The sequence below is a fragment of the Pseudogymnoascus verrucosus genome (genome assembly GCF_001662655.1).
Source record: "Pseudogymnoascus verrucosus strain UAMH 10579 unplaced genomic scaffold scaffold_15, whole genome shotgun sequence".
NCBI lineage: Eukaryota > Fungi > Ascomycota > Leotiomycetes > Thelebolales > Thelebolaceae > Pseudogymnoascus > Pseudogymnoascus verrucosus.
Genome location: NW_017263666.1, coordinates 364,309 through 384,695, shown reverse-complemented (window position 1 = coordinate 384,695; position 20,387 = coordinate 364,309). Strand labels below are relative to the sequence as shown.

Sequence of the window (20,387 nt, the reverse complement as noted above, 5' to 3'; positions counted from 1 at the left end):
AGCATGTCCGTGCTAGCCTCATCGTTTCTTTCCTTTCCGCTGTTGGATGCGTTGTTGTTCCGTCCAGTGTGGTATCACCCCCCCATGCCTTAGGTGCGGAAAAGGGGGACGATCAGAGCTGTAAGAGTGAGTTGCAGTAGTCTCATTTTCTTGTCCCCACAGCTGAGAGAGAGGGCAGTTGTAGACGGTACTCGCAGGATAGAAGCAACATCGCATCGTAGCCTCGAGTTCGCCATGGCATCGTCGTTACATGGCCGTTGTAGGTTGTATGCGCCGTTGAATGAATGTATCGTATACTCAATCTTTCAGTCTTTCCCCAGGCTCTTGGAGAGTCAGCCTTCCGATCTTGGCCGGGCGTTTGGCGTCAATTCGGAAGTTACGTCCCTTCCTGCCGTACCTTCCTCCGTACATTGCTGCTGAGGCATTTTTGCCTGTGGACGGATTTCATATGCTCTCTCAAATAGTCTTGGCGCTTGGACAACAGTTGCACATGCATCTGGCCTAGGTCGAGTCCATCCATGCCCGTAAATAATCTTCTTCTCCTACAGTATAGCACAACCAACAGAAGAGCAGACTTTACAGACCTGCTTTCATCTACAGGTCAGCGCCCACGGCGATGACCGCGATGGCTTACTCAAACGTGGCAGAACGGCAAATGAGAGCCGATCGTGATCTGAGAGGCGTACCTGTGCTCCACTCCCAAATCACTTGCCTAATGCAGCCAAGCGCATTTGATGCACATCACGTGAAATCAAAATGTTTTGGAGCACGTGATATACCACGTGACTGTGCACTATACCCGTCGGTATTCTTACAAAAGCCTATCAGTATCTGTAAGACCGAACTCATTCTCCAGTCTCGCTCTTCTATTGCCCGAGAGCTTTACATCTCCGAGTGTTTGTGGGCCCTTGTTGAATCTTCATAACTCTACCCCCCAACCATCTCCTCTGATCCCCACCGCAATCCTAAACTATCATGATATATCTAGAGGGTCGCATTCTGTCTGGAGAGTACCATCTCCAGATCTTGGCATCAGCCCAAGATGATACCAACCCTTCAACGCCCAATCCCCCCCATACGACAGGAGCCAAGCATCCCGATTTATGCCTCGGAGGATCGTCCAGCGAAAACAATGCCACCAGCCAGCCACAGCGCGGAGTGCAGATGAACTGGCGGGGAACTACATACTCTGATACAAGGCCTCGCTAACATGTGACCCGCGTGGATAGTGGCAGAATGATTTTCTGGGGAAGCAGCCGGGTGAAACTGGATAAACTGATCTGCTGGGACGCCACAATCATGATAGGACTCGGAGGATCAGCAGCGCGTGGTACTGTCGTCGGATTAAGAAGACGGGGACGAGATGGCTAATGTGATGCATGACAATGGGAGTATGCGGAATCTCTGATTGATGGATCTCTCCCTGCCATCGAGCTTGGTGGATGTGATGTGGAGGATGTGGGGAAAGAAGCTGTGAGGACAGGGACGCTGAATGAACGGACCAAGTGAGCTCGCAGCAGCCGTGGAGATGAAGCCTATCTCAGTCATACTCATCGCCGTAGCCATCATCAGCCGGCCATCGTTTCATCTACCAGGGGCCCAGAAGGCGGGGAAGTTTGTGGAGACGAGCGAGCTTGAGGGAAACGTCTCCGTCGTCCGGACTTACTTTGCACAGACTTGACAGGTGTGCCAGGGCAGGTTGTTCCGTGTATATATCCGAAGGGTATCTATTTCACGCCGCCAACGAATAACGCCGATATCGATATATCGTATACCCCAGAGCCGACCATACGAGTACTCTACCCTCTACCTGTAAATGTCATCGTCGTCCAGTAACAAGCGGACCTCCCCCCTGGCCGCCCCTGAAGTAGCAGTGAATCATCTACTCATCCATCCATCCATCCGCCCGGACGTCTTCAACTGATCGCCGATTCAGGTAGTGTGGTAGGTCAAAAGACATGACTACACTGCTGTTGCTGGCGGTACCATAGTTGTTGTTGTTGTAGCCTTTGATTGAGAAGAAGTGAGATGCCCCGTCAAAGCAGCACTATCAAAGGAGCACCATCATGCAACTTGAAGCAATATCCTGCTAGTCTCTTCTCCCTGCACCATCCATAACCTTAGAACCTTTAGAGTATGAAATACAAAGTCTGAAGTTCTGTTTGGTCCTGTTTATTAACCTGTGGAGAAAGATTTGCCGGATGTTCGACCCGCCGACGTATCAGGTTGTGACTTTTGACTGAGGTTGTGAAGGAAAAACGTATGTGCGTTACAAAATGTATGTACCTTCCCGACCAGCCACCCGTACTGTTCACACACAAACAGCGTCCAATAGGTACCCACACCTAAAACCCGCCACCCACTCACAATATTACTACCACTCTAGCCGAACTTTTCTCTGTCCGCACCTCCGCACCTCCACCGCACGGAAGAACCTCTTCCCACGACATCCAGCGGAACGGAAGCTTTCAACTCCGAACCATCCATCACAACTGATCCAAGTTGTATCAAGCTCCATCTCAATCATACTGGTATGCATCATCCACGTCTTCATATCACTTGCGAAATAGCTGATCATGGTCGCGTAGACCTGTATTTTCCTGCTCGGTGGCCTCATCCCATTCCGACTGCCACGCGACTCGCAATCGACAGTGCGACAACTATAGTTGTCCAAATCCCACCCGCAGCCGTTTCCCAGCACTAAGCCGACGGATAAACACGACCAGTAGCACTCGTAAACGATCAGCATGAACCAACAGGACGCGCAAATGATGCAGAACTACCCCGATCCCACAGCTGTTGCGGCTGAGGGTAACGGACCATTTTACGCCTCTGGGAACGCTAGCCAGCAACAACCGCAGCAGCAGCAGCCGCAACCACAACAACAACAACAGCAGCAGACGCAGCGCTTGTCGAATCCCGATGACCTGCAGCTGGCGGCTCAGCTCTCGCGTGGGCTTGAGCCTATGATGGGAGGTGGCGGCGGAAATGACGCGGCTCATTCTCCTCAGAGCAATCCCAACCATGGCTTCTCACATGAGCAGCAGATGATGGCTGAGATGAGCCATGCGGCGAACATGGACCATAGCCAGTATCAGATGGGGGATGGGACCACACCGCGTAAGCGATCTAAAGTCTCGAGAGCTTGTGATGAGTGTAGGCGAAAGAAGATCCGCTGCGACGCAACAACCGAGTCTGGCGAGGAACAGTGTACAAGCTGTAAGCGGGTCGGAACCCATTGTCAATTCAGTCGCGTTCCAATGAAGCGAGGACCTAGCAAAGGGTATGTTAACCTTTCCGGTCTAATCTGCAAACAATGCTAACTTTACCGGATAGCTACATCAAGGAACTTGCAGATCGATTGAACCACTTGGAAGGCGCCATGCAGAACCAATCCGGCGAAGCCTTGCATTACCCCCCTCATGTTGAAGGTGCCGGGTCCAGACGAGCCTCGCACGATTACTCTCCGCCGCCACCACACACGGAGGGACAGCCAAGAAAGCGCGCGTATTCGTCTATCTCGCAAGATTTCACTTCTGGCTACCAGTCACAAAGACAATCAGGACAATGGCAAGCACTCGACACACCAAGACACCACGGTGCCCCAGCCACAACCTATGGTCAGGCAAACGCCGCAGCAGAGTCTTCATATCGGGCTCCTTTGTACTCGCCAAACGGTTTGGCTCCTCAGCCTCAATGGAGAAATGCGCCTCCGGAGGCAGGCCGAGCTTCATTTGACGGACTGCCAGCTGGAGAAGGCGCACATGGAGACCATAAGCTGGAATGGGACGAGTATATTTCTGAGGAGTACTACAAGACCATTCAGCCAACATTCCCACTTCTGCCAGGGCCCCAGGGCAATGTCGCTGCCAGACTTGCGAATGCCCCACCGCTCCTGAAGGACGCATTCCTGGAGGCTCTGTATGTTGCCGTCCGACCTCCCGTAGACAGTGCGCCAACGAGAAGAGCTGCAAGTTTGGTCTCTGCCTGCCAATTCGATAACACAGCGACCAAGACGCTTTCAGACAGCTTGCTTTTGCTCTCAGCTCAGATTTTCATGGCCATCGAGGCTGGTAGCCACGGAGCATCTAGTGCACGTAGTGCTGGGTGTCAGGCCGTGTGGCTTGGAGCAGCAGTTGGCCACGCGTTCTCGTTGAAGCTGCACACTTCTAACCCAGCAGAGGGCGAAGACGAAGACTCAACTGATAAACTCTCCCGACGCATCTGGTGGAGTCTTGTCATTCTCGACAGGTTCCATGCATCAGGCACATCAAGCCCTCTCCTGATCCCCGACACCAGCGCCGTCCTCCGCCTTGATGATATCAACGTTTTAGGCGAACAGCTGTACCACCTAGCCCGTAAGTTCCCTCACTACTCTCATTCCCTACAACTTACTAACCAAACCAGGCCTCTCCTCAATCCTCGGCCACGTCGCCACAGTCCTCACCTCTCCACCCTCCCTCCTCGCCTTCCCATCGTCCGCCACTCCCCTCCTCTCCACTCTTCTCACCGGCGAACTCGAGCGCTTCCGCGAATCCCTTCCTGCCGCCCTAACCACCGCCACGGCCCCGCTCATGCACCTCACCTACTGGCACGTGCAACTCCTCACCCTGCGCGCCACGCCTGGTACTCCACCTGCTACCCTCCTCCACCCCGCTGTTCAGATCACCACTCTCCTCGCCGCCGCTCCGCCCTCGCCATTACACATCCATTTCACCACTCTCGCGTCCGCTACCCTTCTGGAACTCCTCGACAACGAAGCTACTCGTGAAGAAGCAGACCGCACCCTGCGCTCCCTCTTTGAAGGCCCGGTCCGCACTTCCGCGCCCTGGGACAAAGCCCTGCGCGACCTAGTGGCCCGTCACACGAGGGCAGCAAGCCCAGCAGCACCGAGCGCCGCGGCTCTAACGGCTAGTCAGGGACTGCAACACCTTGCTGATCTGGCGACGGCGGGAGAGGCGGTTGAGCCAAAGGAGGGCGGCACGGCTGTCGCGGCGGTGAGCTGGGATCCGGCTACTATTACTAGGGGCGGATTCTTGGGGGTTTTGGGAGGGGAGGCTAGGTAGATTTGTGATGGTTGATTGGTGTGTTTTTTCTCGTTTGCTTGCGTTTGGTGTGATGGTTGGTGCTAGGGGGATGGGGAGAAAAAGCGCTTCCTGAGGCGTCGTTATCATATTGGGGGGAGTTGTACGGTGCCTATTCGCGACGGCAAACGCGGCCTTTTATTTTGTTTTTTCTGTCATGGCGTGGGCTGGCATTTTATCTTTGCTATCTTGACGCGTGTATAGTACTCGCACGGGACTGAGGTGATGGCTTTTATGGCTTGTTTCTGCGTGTGCAGTGTTGATTATATTATGACAGCTGAGTTATTTTATGGAAACTACCGTCTTGTCTATTAATGGTGAAATAAGAAATTACTCCATGACGCCTGGCATCTGGTAGTGCTAATTTAGGTTCCCTGGCTCTGGCTTCAAGCCGTTCTTTTCAAAGCCTACACTTCAGTATCAGTATCAACGCCATTCTAATTTCGACAATGGGATCATACCAGTTGGTAACAGCGCAGCGCTATACATGACCATAGTAATGGGCCTCAGGTCCTCCACAGTCGTATTTATAAACTCACTCCAAACCTCAATCCACACATCAATGACCGAATCAGTCAATGTTACCACATCGACATTGTGAGTATAGCATTTCGCGCCCATCAAAGCACCAAGCTCCCGGAAAGCAAGGCGATGTGGCACAGCTCTTGTCTTATATCTCTCGTCGCCAAAGATCGCGTCTAGCAAATATCTGGTTAGCTGGGTCAGAAAGGGTGGGGATATACCATACTCATCGCTATTAAACAGTTCTCGCCGAGTTGATCGGCCCAAAGTTCTGTCCCTGCATGCCAATGCGCAATCCAGAGTGCCATCCCAAGATCCAGGGTATCATGAGTAGCGTCGACTGTATCACGCGATTTCATAACTCTTTGGTAATCCGCAATCTCTCTCTCCAAAACCTTCGGCTCATTCGCCGCTGCTTGTAGCAGCCGATACACCACGAACCCGGTCGTAGCATCAAGACGTCCCTGGCTCGAAACAAGAGTCCGCGACATGTCCATTGATATCTTCCACACCATCCGCGCCGACGCAGATGTTTGGTTGATGAAAAACTTCGGGTGTATGGCACGAGCTAGAGCTATTGCCTGATCGTTGTAGGTTGCCATGCCCGAGGCAATAGATAGGCGGTTGAGAGCAAACATCCAAAGTGTCAGGTAGTGGTGGTATTGCCCGTCGCCATCTGGCCCACTTGATTCCTCTTTCCCTATCCTCAATCCGCCTCCCAAAGGATTCTCATCCGTCGCTCCTGGGAGACGGCTTTTACCATCCCGTGTCCAACCAAGTATATCGTGAACGCGCACGACGAGTCTCTTGGCAAGTACCAAATACTTGTCTTCTTTGAGCTCTTTGTGTAGAGTAAGGAAGTTGACAACCCCGAAGGCGTCGGTCCAGAGGTATCGGCCGCGGTGGCCGCCTGAGTTCGGTGGGGGGATCCAGGTGCCCAGTGCTCGGGCTTCTAGGCTTCCTAGGTTTCCATAGACGGCTTCCATTGCTGCAAGGAACTTCTGGATCTTTGGCGTGGCCATGGTTGCGGCTGGTCTGGGAGGATCGGATGTTTAATTCTGTTTTCAATATCTGAATAGGTTGATGTGGCTTAGAATATCAATTGAGGAATATAATTTGGTTCTGTCAGAAGTTAAATTCTTTTTACAAACAGATACGTGATCTCTAAGAAATATGATTCTATTCAAATAGTACACGCCGGCAAATCTCAACATTATATATACAACCTCCTTGTTATGACATCAGTCTTGCCTGATACTTTGTAGTCTGAAAATAAATTTGGTTGGATGTTGTAGCACCACCGAGACTAGGGTTGGTCCGTGCGTTCACAACATCAGGAACCGAATTGGGGGCAAGCCACTGGGGGGTGGGTTAGCGGGGTAGGCACAGAACTGAGCCTGTCAGTCATTGAGCCATCGTCAGATAGGGTTTCAGCTTTACTATATATCCTATTATGCCACAAGCTGCAAGTAATCGTTGCAGCAACGGTCGTTGTGATTACAAACCTATAATACGACTTGTTTACCCTCACCACAGCATCTAATTATCGTTCGCACCAAGGATGGATACAAAAGCTCGATATAGCGCGGCTATAGCTGTCCTGTCTACTCCTGAGCTTCTCGAGGCAATCTTACTGAACGTCGATATGAAGACTCTTTTATTATCACAGAGAGTGAGCCGACGCTGGGGGCGCATCATGGCTTCGTCTCTTATAATACAACAGGCACTGTTCTTTCGGCCTGTTCAGAAGGCGTCATCAATAATCCCATTTGATCCGACAGACAAAGACAACGATTTCGGCGATCATGACTCTAAGATAATATATAACCCATTGCTAGTGGCAAAGTTTGGTTCTGCTTTCTTTAGGCGTGGTAACGAGGGCTACTACACTCAAATATGCCACCCTGCCAAATACTTCTACAAGCTTCCCTGGTATGCTAGGAACGCTGCCTATGTCAACATCGATGCTTGGGACGAAGTCTCAGATGAAGATGAACCAGGCCCGGAAGTGGTTGCAGAAGAGAAGTCAATTAGGCGATGTTTCACACGCAGCGGTGCAAGCTGGCGACAGATGCTAGTCTCACAACCACCCCCGCCATTACGTGGTTACTGTTGGGCAGATTTAAGCCCAGCGTGGCAAACGGTATCGACAGCAATGGTAGAGCCATCCCGTGGAGGTCTTCGGATGGGTGAACTATACGATATGGTTCAATATCACTCAGGCCATCGTGAGCACAACTCCATGAAGTGGTTCCCGGTAACACAAAGGGGACTGGGATTACGATTTGTGTTCGACACCCAAGAAGGCGTTCAAGAAATGATGAATGAGATAGACTTTGCTGTTGAATTCCAACACGTTATGGGCTCTGGCATGTATTTCCGGGAGCCGTCGGATGTGGAGGCTTTCGACGCGGAATTCCGCAGCGATGATTTCAGGTATATTAATGCCAACACTGAAGCAGTATCGGAGAAGCCCTCCTGAGTGGTGCGTATCGAGTAAATGAAATAAACTGTGTAGATTGCATAATAAAGGGGCCATAACTAGACGCTTTCTGTGGTATCTTCAATTTTGATTTGTTGGCCCAAATCGACATCGCATATATATACTTCTCTATCATCGGCAGGAGGGGCGTCCAAATCTTCCCATCGCCTAGGTGCTGTCCTTGTGGTCTCAATCTGCGGCAGCGTTGGAAGGTCAGCGAGCTGCTGGAGCTTCTCAGCGGATGAGATTACGCTGTCTTGACTAATGATGATTGGGAATCGTGGCGGAGGCTTATCCGTGCCAGACGAGTAGGCTTCATGAGCGGCCTGCCAAGCTCCCGCTGACCATGGCGACGTGTGTGCAGTTTGCGTTTCCTCTAAGTTGGCCTCCTCAGCACTTAGAGTCTGTTGCGACGAGAGACTCTCTCCGATATCTAAGTTCTGTGATACTAGCTTTAGCGACTCTGCCATCCAGGCGTCCCTTCTCATCCCCCTAAACCATACGCTAATCGACTCGCCTTCCGTGGCTTCTTCAATCTTATCTAGCTGATCCCCGTCAACATGACATATCTGCACTTCTCTGTCAGCGGGAGTAGCCTCCAAAACTTCCCCTCGCCTAGGCGCCCATCGCCTGGGTGCTGTCCGTGTGGTCACAACCGGGGGGAGCGTTGGAAGACCAACGAGCTCCTGAAGCTTCTCAGCGGATGAGATTAAGCTGTCTTGGCTAATGATGATTGGGAAGCGCAGTGTAAGCCTGTCGTTGTCAGATATGGGGGCATCACGACTGGCCGGCCAAGGTTCTACTGGCAACAGCGACCGACGCATATTGACTTTCGATCTTCGACTTGGCAAGAACCTTTGCGAGACTAGGCACGATGTATTTATGACAGAGCGAACGAAGGCAGACGAACCCTGAATGTGTCAAGCCTGGTATGTGGTACTCCGCATGTCAGATAATAGCTGGACCGTCCGCCCCACACAATGATCTCCGCCTGGGGATCTCTACCTAAAGCAAACTAACAGCCAAGAGTTTAAGCTGCTGACTGTCAGACAAATAGCGCGAGGCTGAATTAAAGTGACTGGTGGCTGCTAAGATTGTGATGGACATGTCGCCAAGTAATTCCTAGCGAACCCCTTACTAGAGTGCTGAACAAATGTGCCACAACACTCACTAATGGCTCAGCCCAGCACCGCCAAGACAGAAAAATCGGGTCAGCAATAACGCCGCAACGCAAACTAAAACACCACTACCCAATACCAATTCCACTTCTTCCACACTACCAGAATAAGACAGCTCAATGATCCCCTCAATCTCCATTCCGAGATGCCGTCCCCTGTCTGTCTGGCGCCGCTGTCACTCTCCCTATTGGATAGTTTATTTTAGGTAGGGCGAAGTTGTCTCAATTAGGGAAAATTAGCCCATTACTCTTTCAGCTTCACCCCTCCAATATCCCGTCGGGTGCCTGTAGGAAATCCTGGGCTTGGCAAGAGCTTATACAAACTCGCCATCTCCTTCTCTCCTTCGTCTCTCTTCTCGATTCCCTTACCTCAACATTGTGCCCTCGCTTTTGCATTTTAATTCCTTCCTTCGTTCCTACCAATTAGTCTTATTTCCGCCGCAAGCAAATAAACTCCTCCTGCCATAATGCGTTCCTCTGCTTCTGTCATCGTTCTTGCTTCGGTCATCGGCATCGCCGTCGCGCAATCGCCATCATCATGCACTGACGCCGAGTTCGTCCCTTCTTCCCCCTCATAAATGGGTTGCCTATCTAACCACACACAGGGCCGCCAGTTCATGTGTGCTCAAGTATGCCGACGGAGACATATCATGCGCAAAAATCATGGGCGTAAAAGCGTGCGTGTCCCCTCTCCTCTGCTACTAATATCATGCTCATTCTCGCAGATGTTACGAAGATTACTGTCCCCAGCTCGGCGTCCCCAAAGAGTTAAACTCGTATATTGATATCTGTGAAAACGGTGGAGCTTTGCCAGGATCGGGATCCGGCTCTGGCAGCGGAACGGGCAGCGAGACTGGAACTCCCACTGGCAGTGGCAGCTCAAGCACTAGCACCAGCGGCAGTGGAAGTGGTAGCGGCGGAGCCACCTGCACCGATCGCCAGTTCGTCTATCCTTGCTCTCTGACACCCACGACTTAGCTAACACAACACAGGGCCTACTCGGATTGCATTAACCCCCTGGCGAAGTTAGACCAGACATGCGAGGTGATCTTGAAAGCAGCAAAGTACGCCCCCCTCTCTCCCTTGCTACCAACCCGGCCATGCTAACCCTCACAGGTGCTTCGATAGCTACTGCCCCCAGCGCGCCTTCCAAATCGAGGAGGAAGTAGCCGCTTGCCAGGCATCCACCAGCGGCAGCAGCAGCGGCAGCACCCGCACGAGCAGCGCCGACGACAGCTCGAGCACCGATTTCAACAGCGGCATCCCCGGCGGCGACAGCACCAGTACCTCGTCTGCTGCGGACAGCACCGGAACTGGTTTCAACCTTGGCTCCAGCAACAACTCTACAACCACTGACCCAACCAACACTTCCTCCAACGGTGATGGCCCTGTCTCCACCGATGGCGCTTCCAAGGAGGGCGCCGCTGATAGGCTCTTCGCGCCCGTTGGTGCGATTGTTGGCTCCATGATCGCTATCATGGCTTGGTTGTAAGAGGTTGATTGGAGATAATGGAGTTGGAGTGGTGGAGGCGTGTAATGTTCACAACACACAGCACATACTTGTGTTCCCTTGTAATTTTCCTTTGTTTTGGCGGAGAAGTGGCTGAAATTTGACCCTCCGATCCGAGTGGATAAAATAATAATCTACCTCAATATTATACATATTTACAACTTATTTTAGGGGCATAAAGAGACAGAGCCTGGTGACAGGACTCGGGCCATAGCGAATTATGGCAGAGTTTTGATATAGCACTTGGAAAGTGTTGACATTCACAAGTGACACAATAAGATATCGCAATTTGACGTCAGGGACCGATGTGATCGGTCTCGCAGGAAATTGTTGGGGACCGAAGGTTCAGGGTTCGCACCCATGAGACCGATGGGCTGGTTTCGGCCCGCATACTTGGTTACAGTACTTCACTGTATGTACCTTCCCAAGTCACTGGCACAATCCCACCCGATGATATTATTCTACTCTTCTCTTAAATCCTCTACTGTGCTTTCGCATTTTTTGGTCGCATTTCAGAGCCCTTTTGCAATTGAACAAAGTTCACGTCGATCAAGATGAATTGCGGGGGAATGCGAGCACGATCGTTTGCTTGGCACAATATATATGCAGGAAATGAGATCGTATTACGAAGCCCAATTCGCTAAAACAACGCCAGGGATATTCATACACATGGAGCACCACCAGGCACTCAGTAGCCTCACCGTTATCCAAACAGGAATTGAACACCTGGGTCACCGACTCCAGTACTCCTTGTCTTCCGATCAATCACAGACCCCCACCACGCATGTGAGTGTCCCTCTTCCCAAATATCCTCCAGCAGCGATGACACCGAATTGAACATATTATATCGGCTCCTGTTGGCCCACCACTTGCAGTATTGCCGCGTAAACCCGCGCATTTCCTCATCGGTCATCTCGCTCCCTGCAAGGAATACGGGCAGCAGGAGCTGTTTCTGCGTTTGAGACGTGCGTCGACAACAACGGACGTGATCCATCGTCTTCCGAACCAGCCACGTCAGGATCAGAGGCCGAGGGCACTTCCTGTCCCAGCGGAAAACTCGCTCGATATAGATCAGCAATGAGTACCGCCACGCCTCTGCGCAGTGGTACCGGTCCTGCTTGGCGTGGAACCGTTCCTCGATGTCGGCTTCGGCGTCCGATTCCGACGCATTTTCCACGATTGTATCGAAATTCGAACCGTATGCATCGGCGAATAGGCTGCTTTGCCATTGTTGGATTTCGCGTTCGATCTTGATCACTGGCGACAGATCGAAGGTGAGCCAGGTCATGCATGCGGCCAACTCTCTTTGCTTCGCCAGCTCAGATAGCTGAACTAGGTGCACGAAGAGGTCTCCGGGGCAGCCGGTTAGGTCGTAGAAAGACCATTCGTCTTGGCCTTGACTGAGCATCAGGTGGTCAAGGTACGACTGATCAATGATTATGCCCTGTCGGGAGATCAGTGCCAGAGTAGCATCCCACCTGGTTTGCGTTAGTTGAACAGTTTGCGCTACCTCAGGAGGCTGATCCACATCTTGACTTACCAGAATAGCATTCCAACTTGCGAGCGCACGCGCGAGTTATCGAGCGCCAGAGGCCCTCCGCAGGCGTCTAAAACCGATCTCACGCGCATTAAATGTCCACTCCACGGCCCTGTGGCGGAGAGTGTGCACTGAAACTCTAGTTAGCTCAAGTAAAAAATGGTAAGTCTTATAAAATGGAATATCATACATCCAAGGTAAACATGACCAAGATTGGTTCCAAGACGTGTAGTCCAATTTTGGTGACTTGGTCACTCTTAGACGCGCTGTCCAGTAGCTCTACAGCCTTCGTTCGGTGCTCAGAGGCTTCTTTGGCCCAAGTGCCCGTCAAATGGTTCTGATGCCGGCAACATAGTGCCAATATCGCGTGGAAAAGAAGGCGAGACCCCTGTAGTACCTGACGTCGACAGCGGAACGGGTTGAAGGCCACATCAGACGTCAATGGTAGCACACATAGCTCCGTATCATCTTTAAACTGAAATATCAGTTCCAATGTTCAACCAGATCGAGGGTAGAATGGCTAGGAAGCTCGCAACTTACACATCTGAAAAAGGCGCTCATGTTGGTTTCCAATATGGTTAGGAATCAACTCGGTAGAGATCTCGGACGGGGGTTGTCGGGTTGGAGAAGCTACAAGACGAGGTGGCTCCAGTTGGTGGCTCTCAAATGGATGGGTAGAAACCGTCTCGAGTAAGTCCATGAGGCTTTGAGTAAAGACATCCTCGGATCCATGGCCAACAATGTTCGAAGAAGGTTGGGCAGTCAAGATCATTTGATTTTGACTTTCCTGCCCAGGGAATGTCGCGGCCATCCAGTCAGGCATGAATTCTTGTGGATTAGGGATCACAGTATCCAGCAGCTCACAATCACCGAAGTTTAACGGATCTACATTCAATTATCTTGGTTAGTATAGGGTCAATATCCATTATAAGTCATGTATGTATCATACCAAAGTCATCTAGGAGCGAGCCAGATGGATGAGCAAGATATGATTCCATGCCGATTTCTTCGGGCGATTCTGATTCTGAGGCACGGCAGATTTCTTCCTCAGGGCTGGAGACTGGGCTAACTCTGCGACGCCTCTTCCTTCTGGAACTTGCGTCAACAAAGCGAAAGGCCTTTGGCGGCGGCTTTGGCGACGCCATTGGGCTCTCATTCCCCCTGCTGCCGTCGTAAATGTAACGCGTTTTCTGGGACGGCTTTCCGAGCCATATGCGATTATTATCCCACGACAGTGGCGTCACAAAACCACCACATTTCACGCCGAGACCAAGGCAAGTCGAGCATTGTGGTCGCCGACGATCACACGCGCGGCCTGCAGACGTACAGGTGTGACAATCAGTCTGGGAAAATGCCAGTGAGTTGGTCCTCTTCTCCTTCAGCATGGTGGTGGATGGTTTCGCTGTCGTAGTTTTTTGCAATTGCGATTGCGAATTGGGATAAGAGAAGATAGGAGACCGATCTCCAAGTATGCGGGGGGAGGTGATTATGCGGGGAAAGGGGAGTATGCGGGGGAGGGTAGCCAAGGGAAGGGTCGCCAAGGCAAGGGTCGCGGGTCGCCAATGTCGCTTATTTCGTCGGATGTCGGATATATCGGATATCGGATGTCACCCTACCTCACCGATAGCGAACAACAAGGTCCCACAGGGACAGAGTGGTGTCGTCGATAAGGTGTGGCTTTCTGGCAACTTACCAACAAAGTGACGACACACCAGAACGCCCTTATATAATATTTCAAGCCCATATTTGAGCAGTTAATTGTCTTATCGGCGCGCTATTTCAATGGGTCCCCAACTAAGGAGATAGATGTTAGTGATGAGATAAAGAATATTGTACTTCGCTGTAATCTCGCTCGTCGCCGGTGCACTTCGAGATTCACGCGAGAAACAAATGAAAGAAGATGGGAATGTAGAAGAGCCGGATTATTCAAAATGCAATGAATTATTCGTCTTTGAAGGCTACGAAACCCAAGACTATCGACAAACCTATATGTCCCATATTATTTATAGCTTAGGCCTTGGCCGAGTATCGTTCTTTCGAATCTCCCGCAATACGTCCTCGACAGTCTTAACAGCCTCCATAGCCATGCCGTAGCCAGCTTGGAACCCAGTACCACCTGCACCATAGTTGTGAACAATAACTCGCTTGTCACCGGCAACAATGAGCTCGTCTCTCTCTATGCGGGCCCCACCTTCGCGAGAAGGCCGAAGTCCAGCAAAGACGGCCAGGATTTGAGGCTCCATTTCACGAAGCTCGGAGCTCAGCCGTGTAGTGCGATCCAAAATGGACTCCGTCTCATATGAGTAAGTTGCCCCGTCACTGAGAGTTTCATTAGCGACTGGTCATTGTCAGGACTTGTCTAATATTACCCAACCCCCTTTTGCATATAGCCACCAAGAATAACATTCCCATCGGATCCTGGGCGAGGAATCACGTATGTCTCATAATCTTTGCCATGACGCATAACATTGGATCGGACCTGAGGCGCCCTGACCAGAACAACCTGGCCCCTGGTTGGATAGCACTTGGCATCTTCAACACCTGGCAACGTCTTTGCTGCGTTACCGATGCAGTTAAACACGACCTTGGTCGTCGGACTCGCAAATGCTGATAGAATGCTGGGGATCTTCTGTCGTAAGAATTGCACGCCATACTGTTTTAATCTGTTGTAGAGGTACTGAAGGTGATTAGGCGCATTAATGGTTAATGTAGTGAAGGAGACTGCAAATTTGACCTGCTCAGGGAGCTCTTCTTCGGGTAAAATTCTGAACTGCGGCCAGTTAGTACAGTCCCGATGGCCCAGGAGAATTGCGACCTTACGTCTTCGAGGTACTCTGACATGGCCTTAATTTTATCATGGGGGACATTCTCGTCCCATAACTCAGTCGATGGAGTCCGGTGAACGAAAGTCTCATCGGGTCGCTCAGATGCGAGCTTGGTGAGATGGGAGTAACCCAGTCGATCCCACTTCAACGCGTTGGCGTCACTCCCAGAAATGGCAGAGAAATTGCAACCCGCCCTGATGAGATATTAGCATAGCTGGAGTATCATTCATTTCCATAGAAAACTCACCATGGCGATGTGTATGTCATAGATGTGTCACCCGGATGGTGCTCGGCAATGACAGTTATCGACTGTCCATATCCTCTCTCGGCGAGAACTAAAGCAACATTGAGGCCAACGATGCCCGCACTCCAAATAGTCAGTACCTTGAAGAAAATATTGTCCAAATGCCGTTCGAAAACTTACCCAACAATAACAATGCTATCGCTCGAATTAAATGAGGCCATGGCGGGTATGGGCAAGAAGGTTCAAGCTGTCGAGAGTGAAGAAAATATGGCGAACAAGATCAGAGAAACAGCCGTCCAATTGGCGCCTTAAATTCAATCTAGAAATCGCTATGCTGGAGACGAATCTTTGGAGTTGTTTTAAAGATCGTACGAACTTATCCATGAGTAATAATAGGGCCCTTGACCCCGCCATGGCGGGGCGGCTTGCCTACCCAATTGGGAAATCAGACCCAATTTTCTCATACCTTCTCCAAATTGGACTCTTTTTTTTTCCAGAATAGGAATACCATTGTTCAAACAACTTTTGGAGTTCAGAGTGCTTAAAACAGACATGCTGTTTTTGTCATCTAATATTAGACTGTTGTGTTTACTTTCGCCTTGCAGATTTTTTATTACGTACGACCAAGCCGGTCTCGGTCGGGGCAGTCCGGCGCTAGCCGAAAGTTGGAGATACCCCTCATTTTCTCCAACTCCATGGATCCTCCTACTATTCGCGCAACCAATTTTTATATTGCATTTTAGAAAATACTGCATCCTATGGAGCATTATTATTTGGTCTGTTTTTAACGCAAGAGGAAAACCATTAAGGGAGCTTCCTCGGAATTAGACCAACACTACCTTTTGCATTTTAATTAATGTACAGAAATTACCCAGCATTGGTGCTGAGAAACATGGTAAAAAATGCTGTGGATCACTACATAGATGTAAGGCTATTCTTACAGCGAATCATTAGAACTTTTCAGAATTACATTGGCCCTCAAACTGTTGCCTGGTGATTTCACTAATTTATATTCTCGGCACAAAATATTATAATAGCACAAACTCTTTTTAATACCTCATATTATTATAACTCCTAACTTAAAATAAACATTGAAGCTAAATTCGATCAGGCACGGCCTTGAAAGCCCAGCACATTATTTCGCTGAACCGTTCACACCGTTTGTCTTGTTCTGTTCATAGTTGATCTCGAAGCTGTATGCGGAATCGTAATGCATCGCCCAGTACCCATCCCAAATCGCCTTCGTGACAGGGCCAACCTTGCCGCCATTGATAGACTTGCCATCGAGAGTTACGATAGGCATAATGCCACCGGCAGTTGTGCACATGAATATTTCGTCGCTTTGGAAGGCCAACTCAACGGGCACATACTCAACGCGGATCTCGTAGCCAGCGGCCTTGGCGGAATCGATAACGCTCTTGCGAGTAACGCCCTGGAGAACACCGCGATCTGGGGTGTAGAGGACGTTATCCTTGACCAGGACAATGTTGAAACCCGATCCCTCAGTGAGATTGGCGTCTCCGTCTGTCAGGAAGGGATAATCGGCTCCACGATCCTCCGCCTCCAACATGCCGCGCACGAGATCTCCCCATTGCAAGTTCTTGATCGTTGGGTCGATGGATCCAGGCGGAACTCGCCTCACAGTACGGGCGATAATGGCGCTGCCACCGGTAGGCTGGGCTTTGGGTTCCATTACCCAAACGTAAGGCTGGATGAACATGTAGAGGTTGTTCTTTAGGTCGGCTGGCTTGTTTCCACGGACACCTTTAAGTCCGCGGGTGACGATGAGCTCGACAAAGGCGTCGCGAATGCCACTCTTAGCGACCATATCTACCAAGATTTGCTTTACCTCCTCTCGGGGTAGAGGAAGCTTCAGTCTCAGTTTTGTGCAGCTGGCCTCCAGTCTTGTGATGTGGTCGTCGAGGCGGAAGAAGCGCCCATCCCAGACAGATGGAACATCGTAGGTCAGATCGCTGTGCATGAAACCTTGATCGAGAAGCGGGATGCGAGCCTCGGCGAGCGGAACGAGCTCTCCTTCGATCCAGGCAATCCCTTTCGAAAGAGGGTTGCTGCTCGCGTTTAAAACGCTCTGTCGCGCATTGTAGCCAGCGAATACTTTCTCCATGGTAGCCATTTTGACTTCGTTGAATTGTGATATGAATGGTAAAGTGAAATGAAGGTTTGGAGATGCTTATCGTGAAGGAGGGGTAAATGCCAGAAAGTTGCTTATTATATGATGGAGGGGCGTTGTGGCCGATTTATTGTTACGAGGGCAGGTAAAGGTCTCCACAATTGAGATAGCTCGAAATAGTAATACCTAATAACGCAAGTGGCCCATTGCTTTAGATCTGCTTAACAGGGTGTGGAAACTGTTGATGTTTAACTCTAATTAGTCTTTTAATTGTCATAACAAGACTTATACAGGCAATTCATGCCCCTCCTGGTTGTGATGCCCCACGAAGTGTACCCTTCGTTTAGCGCGGACCCACTGTCGTCGCCCCAGGTTATTCATACGACAAGAATGCCTAATCGGGTATGTGGGCCAGGGACCACCGTAGATTGTTACCTCCATGAAGACACTCGCTGTCGGATGCTGGCAGCAGGAGAGCGGATTCCCTTAACGGGTAAAATTACACTGGGGTCGCAAATATTTACCCACCTAGGCAACTGAGAATAGGTCAAACTTGTCTCACCTGGCATTATGAGAGAAGCTTTTTGATAAGCTCGCGAAGTGAGAACTGTGGCTGTTGACCTCTATTTGCACATAATTTAATATCTGTATTCTCTTGGCTTTATTACTTGTAGTATTATGCAAATTTCAATATCAAAACAAGCACACCGGTAAATGATCATTTATCATATTATGTGCAGCACATACCATATATTATAACGGCATGCTACTAATTGGAAGTGTAAGATTCCTATGATAGATATGGGCTTTTGATACAAATCGTATAATCTACCACAAAGACCAGTTGGTGACATAGAAAGGTTGTTTGGTTTATGTTACGAGACAAAACAATAAAACTTCGAGTTTCGCATCCTCTGAACAATCTTGCGTGATTATATGAATATTTTACTTTTGTAATAGGCTAATATCTATCTAAATGCTATGCGTAAAAAACTATGAATAGCCATACAAGCAGAGGGCACGACTATGCAGCTCTCGAGGAAGAAAACAGGAAACCTATGCTCTTAGAAATGACCCTCAATCTCCATAGGAGTATAAACTTCCTCCAAGTATTTCTCTTCTTCAGGTGTAAGCTCTTTTCCGCGTGCCGATAAAGCATCCTCGATCCTCTCGACGCTGCTAAAGCCAATAATAGGAGTCGTTACTCGCTTCATGGTCCATGCGAGCGTAACCTGGGCCATAGTCCACCCCTTCTTCTTTGCCAGTTCCTCTACTCTGTTGATGATTTCCGTGGACTCTTTGCGTAGGGGCGGGGAGCCTTCGGAACGCGTAGTTGTTCCGCGAACTTGCAATGGGCGCGCAAGCTGTCCTTCTGCAAGAGGACCCCACTGACAGACAATTGTTAGAACATGCAACAACGAGCCCACGTAGTGGAAGTAGTAAATGATATTTACTTACTGGGATGACAGCCACGTTTGTTTCGTTGCAAAATTTAATCATCTCGCGCTCTTCTTCGCGGTACAGTAGGTTGTAACGGTTCTGTTCGGATATTAGCACTTCAAATCGCTCAACATACTGGATGTCCATAGTTTATACATACTTGCATGGCAACGAATTTTGTCCACCCGTTCTTTTCCGCGCAGAACTGCATGGAGGCAAATTGGTATGTCCACATGGACGAAGCTCCAATGTAACGGATCTTCCCCGCAGTGACGAGGTCATGAAGAGCACGCATAGTCTCCTCAATTGGCGTATCTGGGTCGAAACGATGAATCCAGAAGAAATCTATGTAATCTGTCTCCAAACGCTTGAGGGACGCGTCCAGTGCAGTAAAAATCGCTGTCCTCGAAAGACCGAACTGGTTAACGTAGTCCTTGGTCCTCCTCAATTCATCCAGGATTGGGTATGCGTGAAACTGCTGCTCTCCAACGCAGCTAAATGCCTTCGTCATCAGCACCAACTTGTGACGTGGGATATCGTATTTCTTGATCGCCTGAGCGATAACTCTCTCAGAATCTCCATTGGAATAGATATTTGCTGTATCCCACTACCTCGAGTTAATATTATTTTTCTTTAAACGGAGAGCAGAAGACGAACGGTGTTAATTCCTCGGTCATATGCCGCTTTCAAGAGTGGGAGGGCCTTTTCTGGCCCTGCCACCCAGTTTGCCCACTCCGGGTTTCCAATGCTCATACACCCAATAATTGGAGACGACACCCGGAGACCACTGTTTCCCACACGCTTATACTCGACCTTCGTCTCCTCCAACGACTTTGCAACGCCTTCTGGAAGAGCTGCCATGGTTAATGATAGAAATTGATGAGTTGAGGATTCTGGGATAGATTTTTGCTGACAATAATTAAAATGTTAAAGCTGAGCAACATCGCAGACAACATCTTTTATAAATTCCCAGGTGGGGTAGAGTGATAGTACAGAGGAACTGTACCATTGCCACTACTACTCACCGAGTGCACATTATCGGGTTGACAACCCGATCGGCTCGGAAACTCTTTGGGAAAGTAAGCGATCGGGTCCATGTGGCCCAATTGACGCTAAGCAGGGGTGGCTGTGAATAGCGCGGGGAAGTGGGGACTGATAACTCAACTTCCTATTACGGTAATATTGTTGGTCCCACTTAAAGGGGGGAAGAGGGGCGATAGCAACATTAGCAAACAAGCATGCGATAGTTGGGTAATTGGAGTAGGATATGCGCTAGAGCATAGGTGTTCATATTCTGCTGCTGATGAAGCCAAAATACCAAACTCATAGAGGCCGCAAGACTTTTATGTGAGAAAATCAAAATAAATCGCCAATAACGGTTTGGGAGGTTAGAGGCTGATCTTGGTCTGCGGGTTACAACCATTCAAGCATTTCC

The 20,387-nt window shown here is 50.0% G+C and overlaps 9 protein-coding genes across 9 annotated transcripts; 3 read left to right on the top strand and 6 right to left on the bottom strand.

Annotated features, from left to right (window-relative positions):
• The first annotated feature begins 2,415 nt into the window (after nucleotides 1-2,415).
• On the top strand, nucleotides 2,416-5,405 carry RGT1 (transcriptional activator). Its single transcript, XM_018274539.2, has 4 exons — nucleotides 2,416-2,531; nucleotides 2,589-3,283; nucleotides 3,337-4,358; nucleotides 4,408-5,405. The coding sequence occupies exons 2-4, from the start codon at nucleotides 2,748-2,750 to the stop codon at nucleotides 5,064-5,066; spliced, it is 2,217 nt and encodes a 738-aa protein (XP_018131560.1). The 5' UTR covers nucleotides 2,416-2,531; nucleotides 2,589-2,747; the 3' UTR covers nucleotides 5,067-5,405.
• Nucleotides 5,384-6,846, bottom strand: VE01_05072 (uncharacterized protein). The gene is made up of 3 exons (XM_018274538.2): nucleotides 5,833-6,846; nucleotides 5,546-5,782; nucleotides 5,384-5,491 (listed from the first exon to the last, which is right to left on the bottom strand). The coding sequence occupies exons 1-3, from the start codon at nucleotides 6,626-6,628 to the stop codon at nucleotides 5,445-5,447; spliced, it is 1,080 nt and encodes a 359-aa protein (XP_018131561.1). The 5' UTR covers nucleotides 6,629-6,846; the 3' UTR covers nucleotides 5,384-5,444.
• A 161-nt stretch (nucleotides 6,847-7,007) lies between these two features.
• On the top strand, nucleotides 7,008-8,140 carry VE01_05071 (uncharacterized protein). Its single transcript, XM_018274537.2, has one exon. The coding sequence runs from the start codon at nucleotides 7,168-7,170 to the stop codon at nucleotides 8,086-8,088; it is 921 nt and encodes a 306-aa protein (XP_018131449.2). The 5' UTR covers nucleotides 7,008-7,167; the 3' UTR covers nucleotides 8,089-8,140.
• Nucleotides 7,945-9,214, bottom strand: VE01_05070 (uncharacterized protein). The gene has a single exon (XM_018274536.2). The coding sequence runs from the start codon at nucleotides 8,910-8,912 to the stop codon at nucleotides 8,148-8,150; it is 765 nt and encodes a 254-aa protein (XP_018131562.1). The 5' UTR covers nucleotides 8,913-9,214; the 3' UTR covers nucleotides 7,945-8,147.
• A 518-nt stretch (nucleotides 9,215-9,732) lies between these two features.
• Nucleotides 9,733-10,757, top strand: VE01_05069 (uncharacterized protein; the record flags this gene model as incomplete). The annotated part of the gene is made up of 5 exons (XM_018274535.1): nucleotides 9,733-9,818; nucleotides 9,871-9,942; nucleotides 9,991-10,206; nucleotides 10,258-10,329; nucleotides 10,382-10,757. 5 exons carry the CDS (start codon nucleotides 9,733-9,735, stop codon nucleotides 10,755-10,757), a joined length of 822 nt encoding a protein of 273 aa, XP_018131467.1.
• Nucleotides 10,758-11,427: 670 nt separating this feature from the next.
• VE01_05068 (uncharacterized protein) lies at nucleotides 11,428-13,883 on the bottom strand. The gene is made up of 5 exons (XM_018274534.2): nucleotides 13,262-13,883; nucleotides 12,853-13,197; nucleotides 12,503-12,780; nucleotides 12,316-12,443; nucleotides 11,428-12,253 (listed from the first exon to the last, which is right to left on the bottom strand). Exons 1-5 carry the CDS (start codon nucleotides 13,695-13,697, stop codon nucleotides 11,479-11,481), a joined length of 1,962 nt encoding a protein of 653 aa, XP_018131466.1. The 5' UTR covers nucleotides 13,698-13,883; the 3' UTR covers nucleotides 11,428-11,478.
• Nucleotides 13,884-14,033: 150 nt separating this feature from the next.
• Nucleotides 14,034-15,954, bottom strand: VE01_05067 (uncharacterized protein). Its single transcript, XM_018274533.2, has 5 exons — nucleotides 15,562-15,954; nucleotides 15,385-15,504; nucleotides 15,133-15,331; nucleotides 14,682-15,082; nucleotides 14,034-14,631 (listed from the first exon to the last, which is right to left on the bottom strand). Exons 1-5 carry the CDS (start codon nucleotides 15,600-15,602, stop codon nucleotides 14,316-14,318), a joined length of 1,077 nt encoding a protein of 358 aa, XP_018131465.1. The 5' UTR covers nucleotides 15,603-15,954; the 3' UTR covers nucleotides 14,034-14,315.
• A 483-nt stretch (nucleotides 15,955-16,437) lies between these two features.
• VE01_05066 (uncharacterized protein) lies at nucleotides 16,438-17,785 on the bottom strand. Its single transcript, XM_018274532.2, has one exon. It carries the CDS (start codon nucleotides 17,513-17,515, stop codon nucleotides 16,517-16,519), a length of 999 nt encoding a protein of 332 aa, XP_018131464.1. The 5' UTR covers nucleotides 17,516-17,785; the 3' UTR covers nucleotides 16,438-16,516.
• Nucleotides 17,786-18,449: 664 nt separating this feature from the next.
• Nucleotides 18,450-19,987, bottom strand: VE01_05065 (uncharacterized protein). The gene is made up of 4 exons (XM_018274531.2): nucleotides 19,610-19,987; nucleotides 19,113-19,559; nucleotides 18,971-19,051; nucleotides 18,450-18,900 (listed from the first exon to the last, which is right to left on the bottom strand). The coding sequence occupies exons 1-4, from the start codon at nucleotides 19,811-19,813 to the stop codon at nucleotides 18,577-18,579; spliced, it is 1,056 nt and encodes a 351-aa protein (XP_018131463.1). The 5' UTR covers nucleotides 19,814-19,987; the 3' UTR covers nucleotides 18,450-18,576.
• Nucleotides 19,988-20,387: the final 400 nt, after the last annotated feature.

Coding starts and splice junctions, on each gene's coding strand:
- RGT1 (XM_018274539.2), top strand. CDS start 2,748: ATGAACCAACAGGACGCGCAAATGATGCAGAACTACCCCGATCCCACA. Junction 3,284..3,336: donor AAGCGAGGACCTAGCAAAGG/GTATGTTAACCT, acceptor TTTACCGGATAG/CTACATCAAGGAACTTGCAG. Junction 4,359..4,407: donor ACAGCTGTACCACCTAGCCC/GTAAGTTCCCTC, acceptor TAACCAAACCAG/GCCTCTCCTCAATCCTCGGC.
- VE01_05072 (XM_018274538.2), bottom strand. CDS start 6,628: ATGGCCACGCCAAAGATCCAGAAGTTCCTTGCAGCAATGGAAGCCGTC. Junction 5,783..5,832: donor GAACTGTTTAATAGCGATGA/GTATGGTATATC, acceptor GATATTTGCTAG/ACGCGATCTTTGGCGACGAG. Junction 5,492..5,545: donor CGCTGCGCTGTTACCAACTG/GTATGATCCCAT, acceptor ACTGAAGTGTAG/GCTTTGAAAAGAACGGCTTG.
- VE01_05071 (XM_018274537.2), top strand. CDS start 7,168: ATGGATACAAAAGCTCGATATAGCGCGGCTATAGCTGTCCTGTCTACT.
- VE01_05070 (XM_018274536.2), bottom strand. CDS start 8,912: ATGCGTCGGTCGCTGTTGCCAGTAGAACCTTGGCCGGCCAGTCGTGAT.
- VE01_05068 (XM_018274534.2), bottom strand. CDS start 13,697: ATGCTGAAGGAGAAGAGGACCAACTCACTGGCATTTTCCCAGACTGAT. Junction 12,444..12,502: donor TGGTCATGTTTACCTTGGAT/GTATGATATTCC, acceptor CTAGAGTTTCAG/TGCACACTCTCCGCCACAGG. Junction 12,254..12,315: donor CAAGTTGGAATGCTATTCTG/GTAAGTCAAGAT, acceptor AACGCAAACCAG/GTGGGATGCTACTCTGGCAC.
- VE01_05067 (XM_018274533.2), bottom strand. CDS start 15,602: ATGGCCTCATTTAATTCGAGCGATAGCATTGTTATTGTTGG. Junction 15,332..15,384: donor ATGACATACACATCGCCATG/GTGAGTTTTCTA, acceptor ATATCTCATCAG/GGCGGGTTGCAATTTCTCTG. Junction 15,083..15,132: donor TGTCAGAGTACCTCGAAGAC/GTAAGGTCGCAA, acceptor AACTGGCCGCAG/TTCAGAATTTTACCCGAAGA.
- VE01_05066 (XM_018274532.2), bottom strand. CDS start 17,515: ATGGCTACCATGGAGAAAGTATTCGCTGGCTACAATGCGCGACAGAGC.
- VE01_05065 (XM_018274531.2), bottom strand. CDS start 19,813: ATGGCAGCTCTTCCAGAAGGCGTTGCAAAGTCGTTGGAGGAGACGAAG. Junction 19,560..19,609: donor ATGACCGAGGAATTAACACC/GTTCGTCTTCTG, acceptor AACTCGAGGTAG/TGGGATACAGCAAATATCTA. Junction 19,052..19,112: donor CAAAATTCGTTGCCATGCAA/GTATGTATAAAC, acceptor ATATCCGAACAG/AACCGTTACAACCTACTGTA.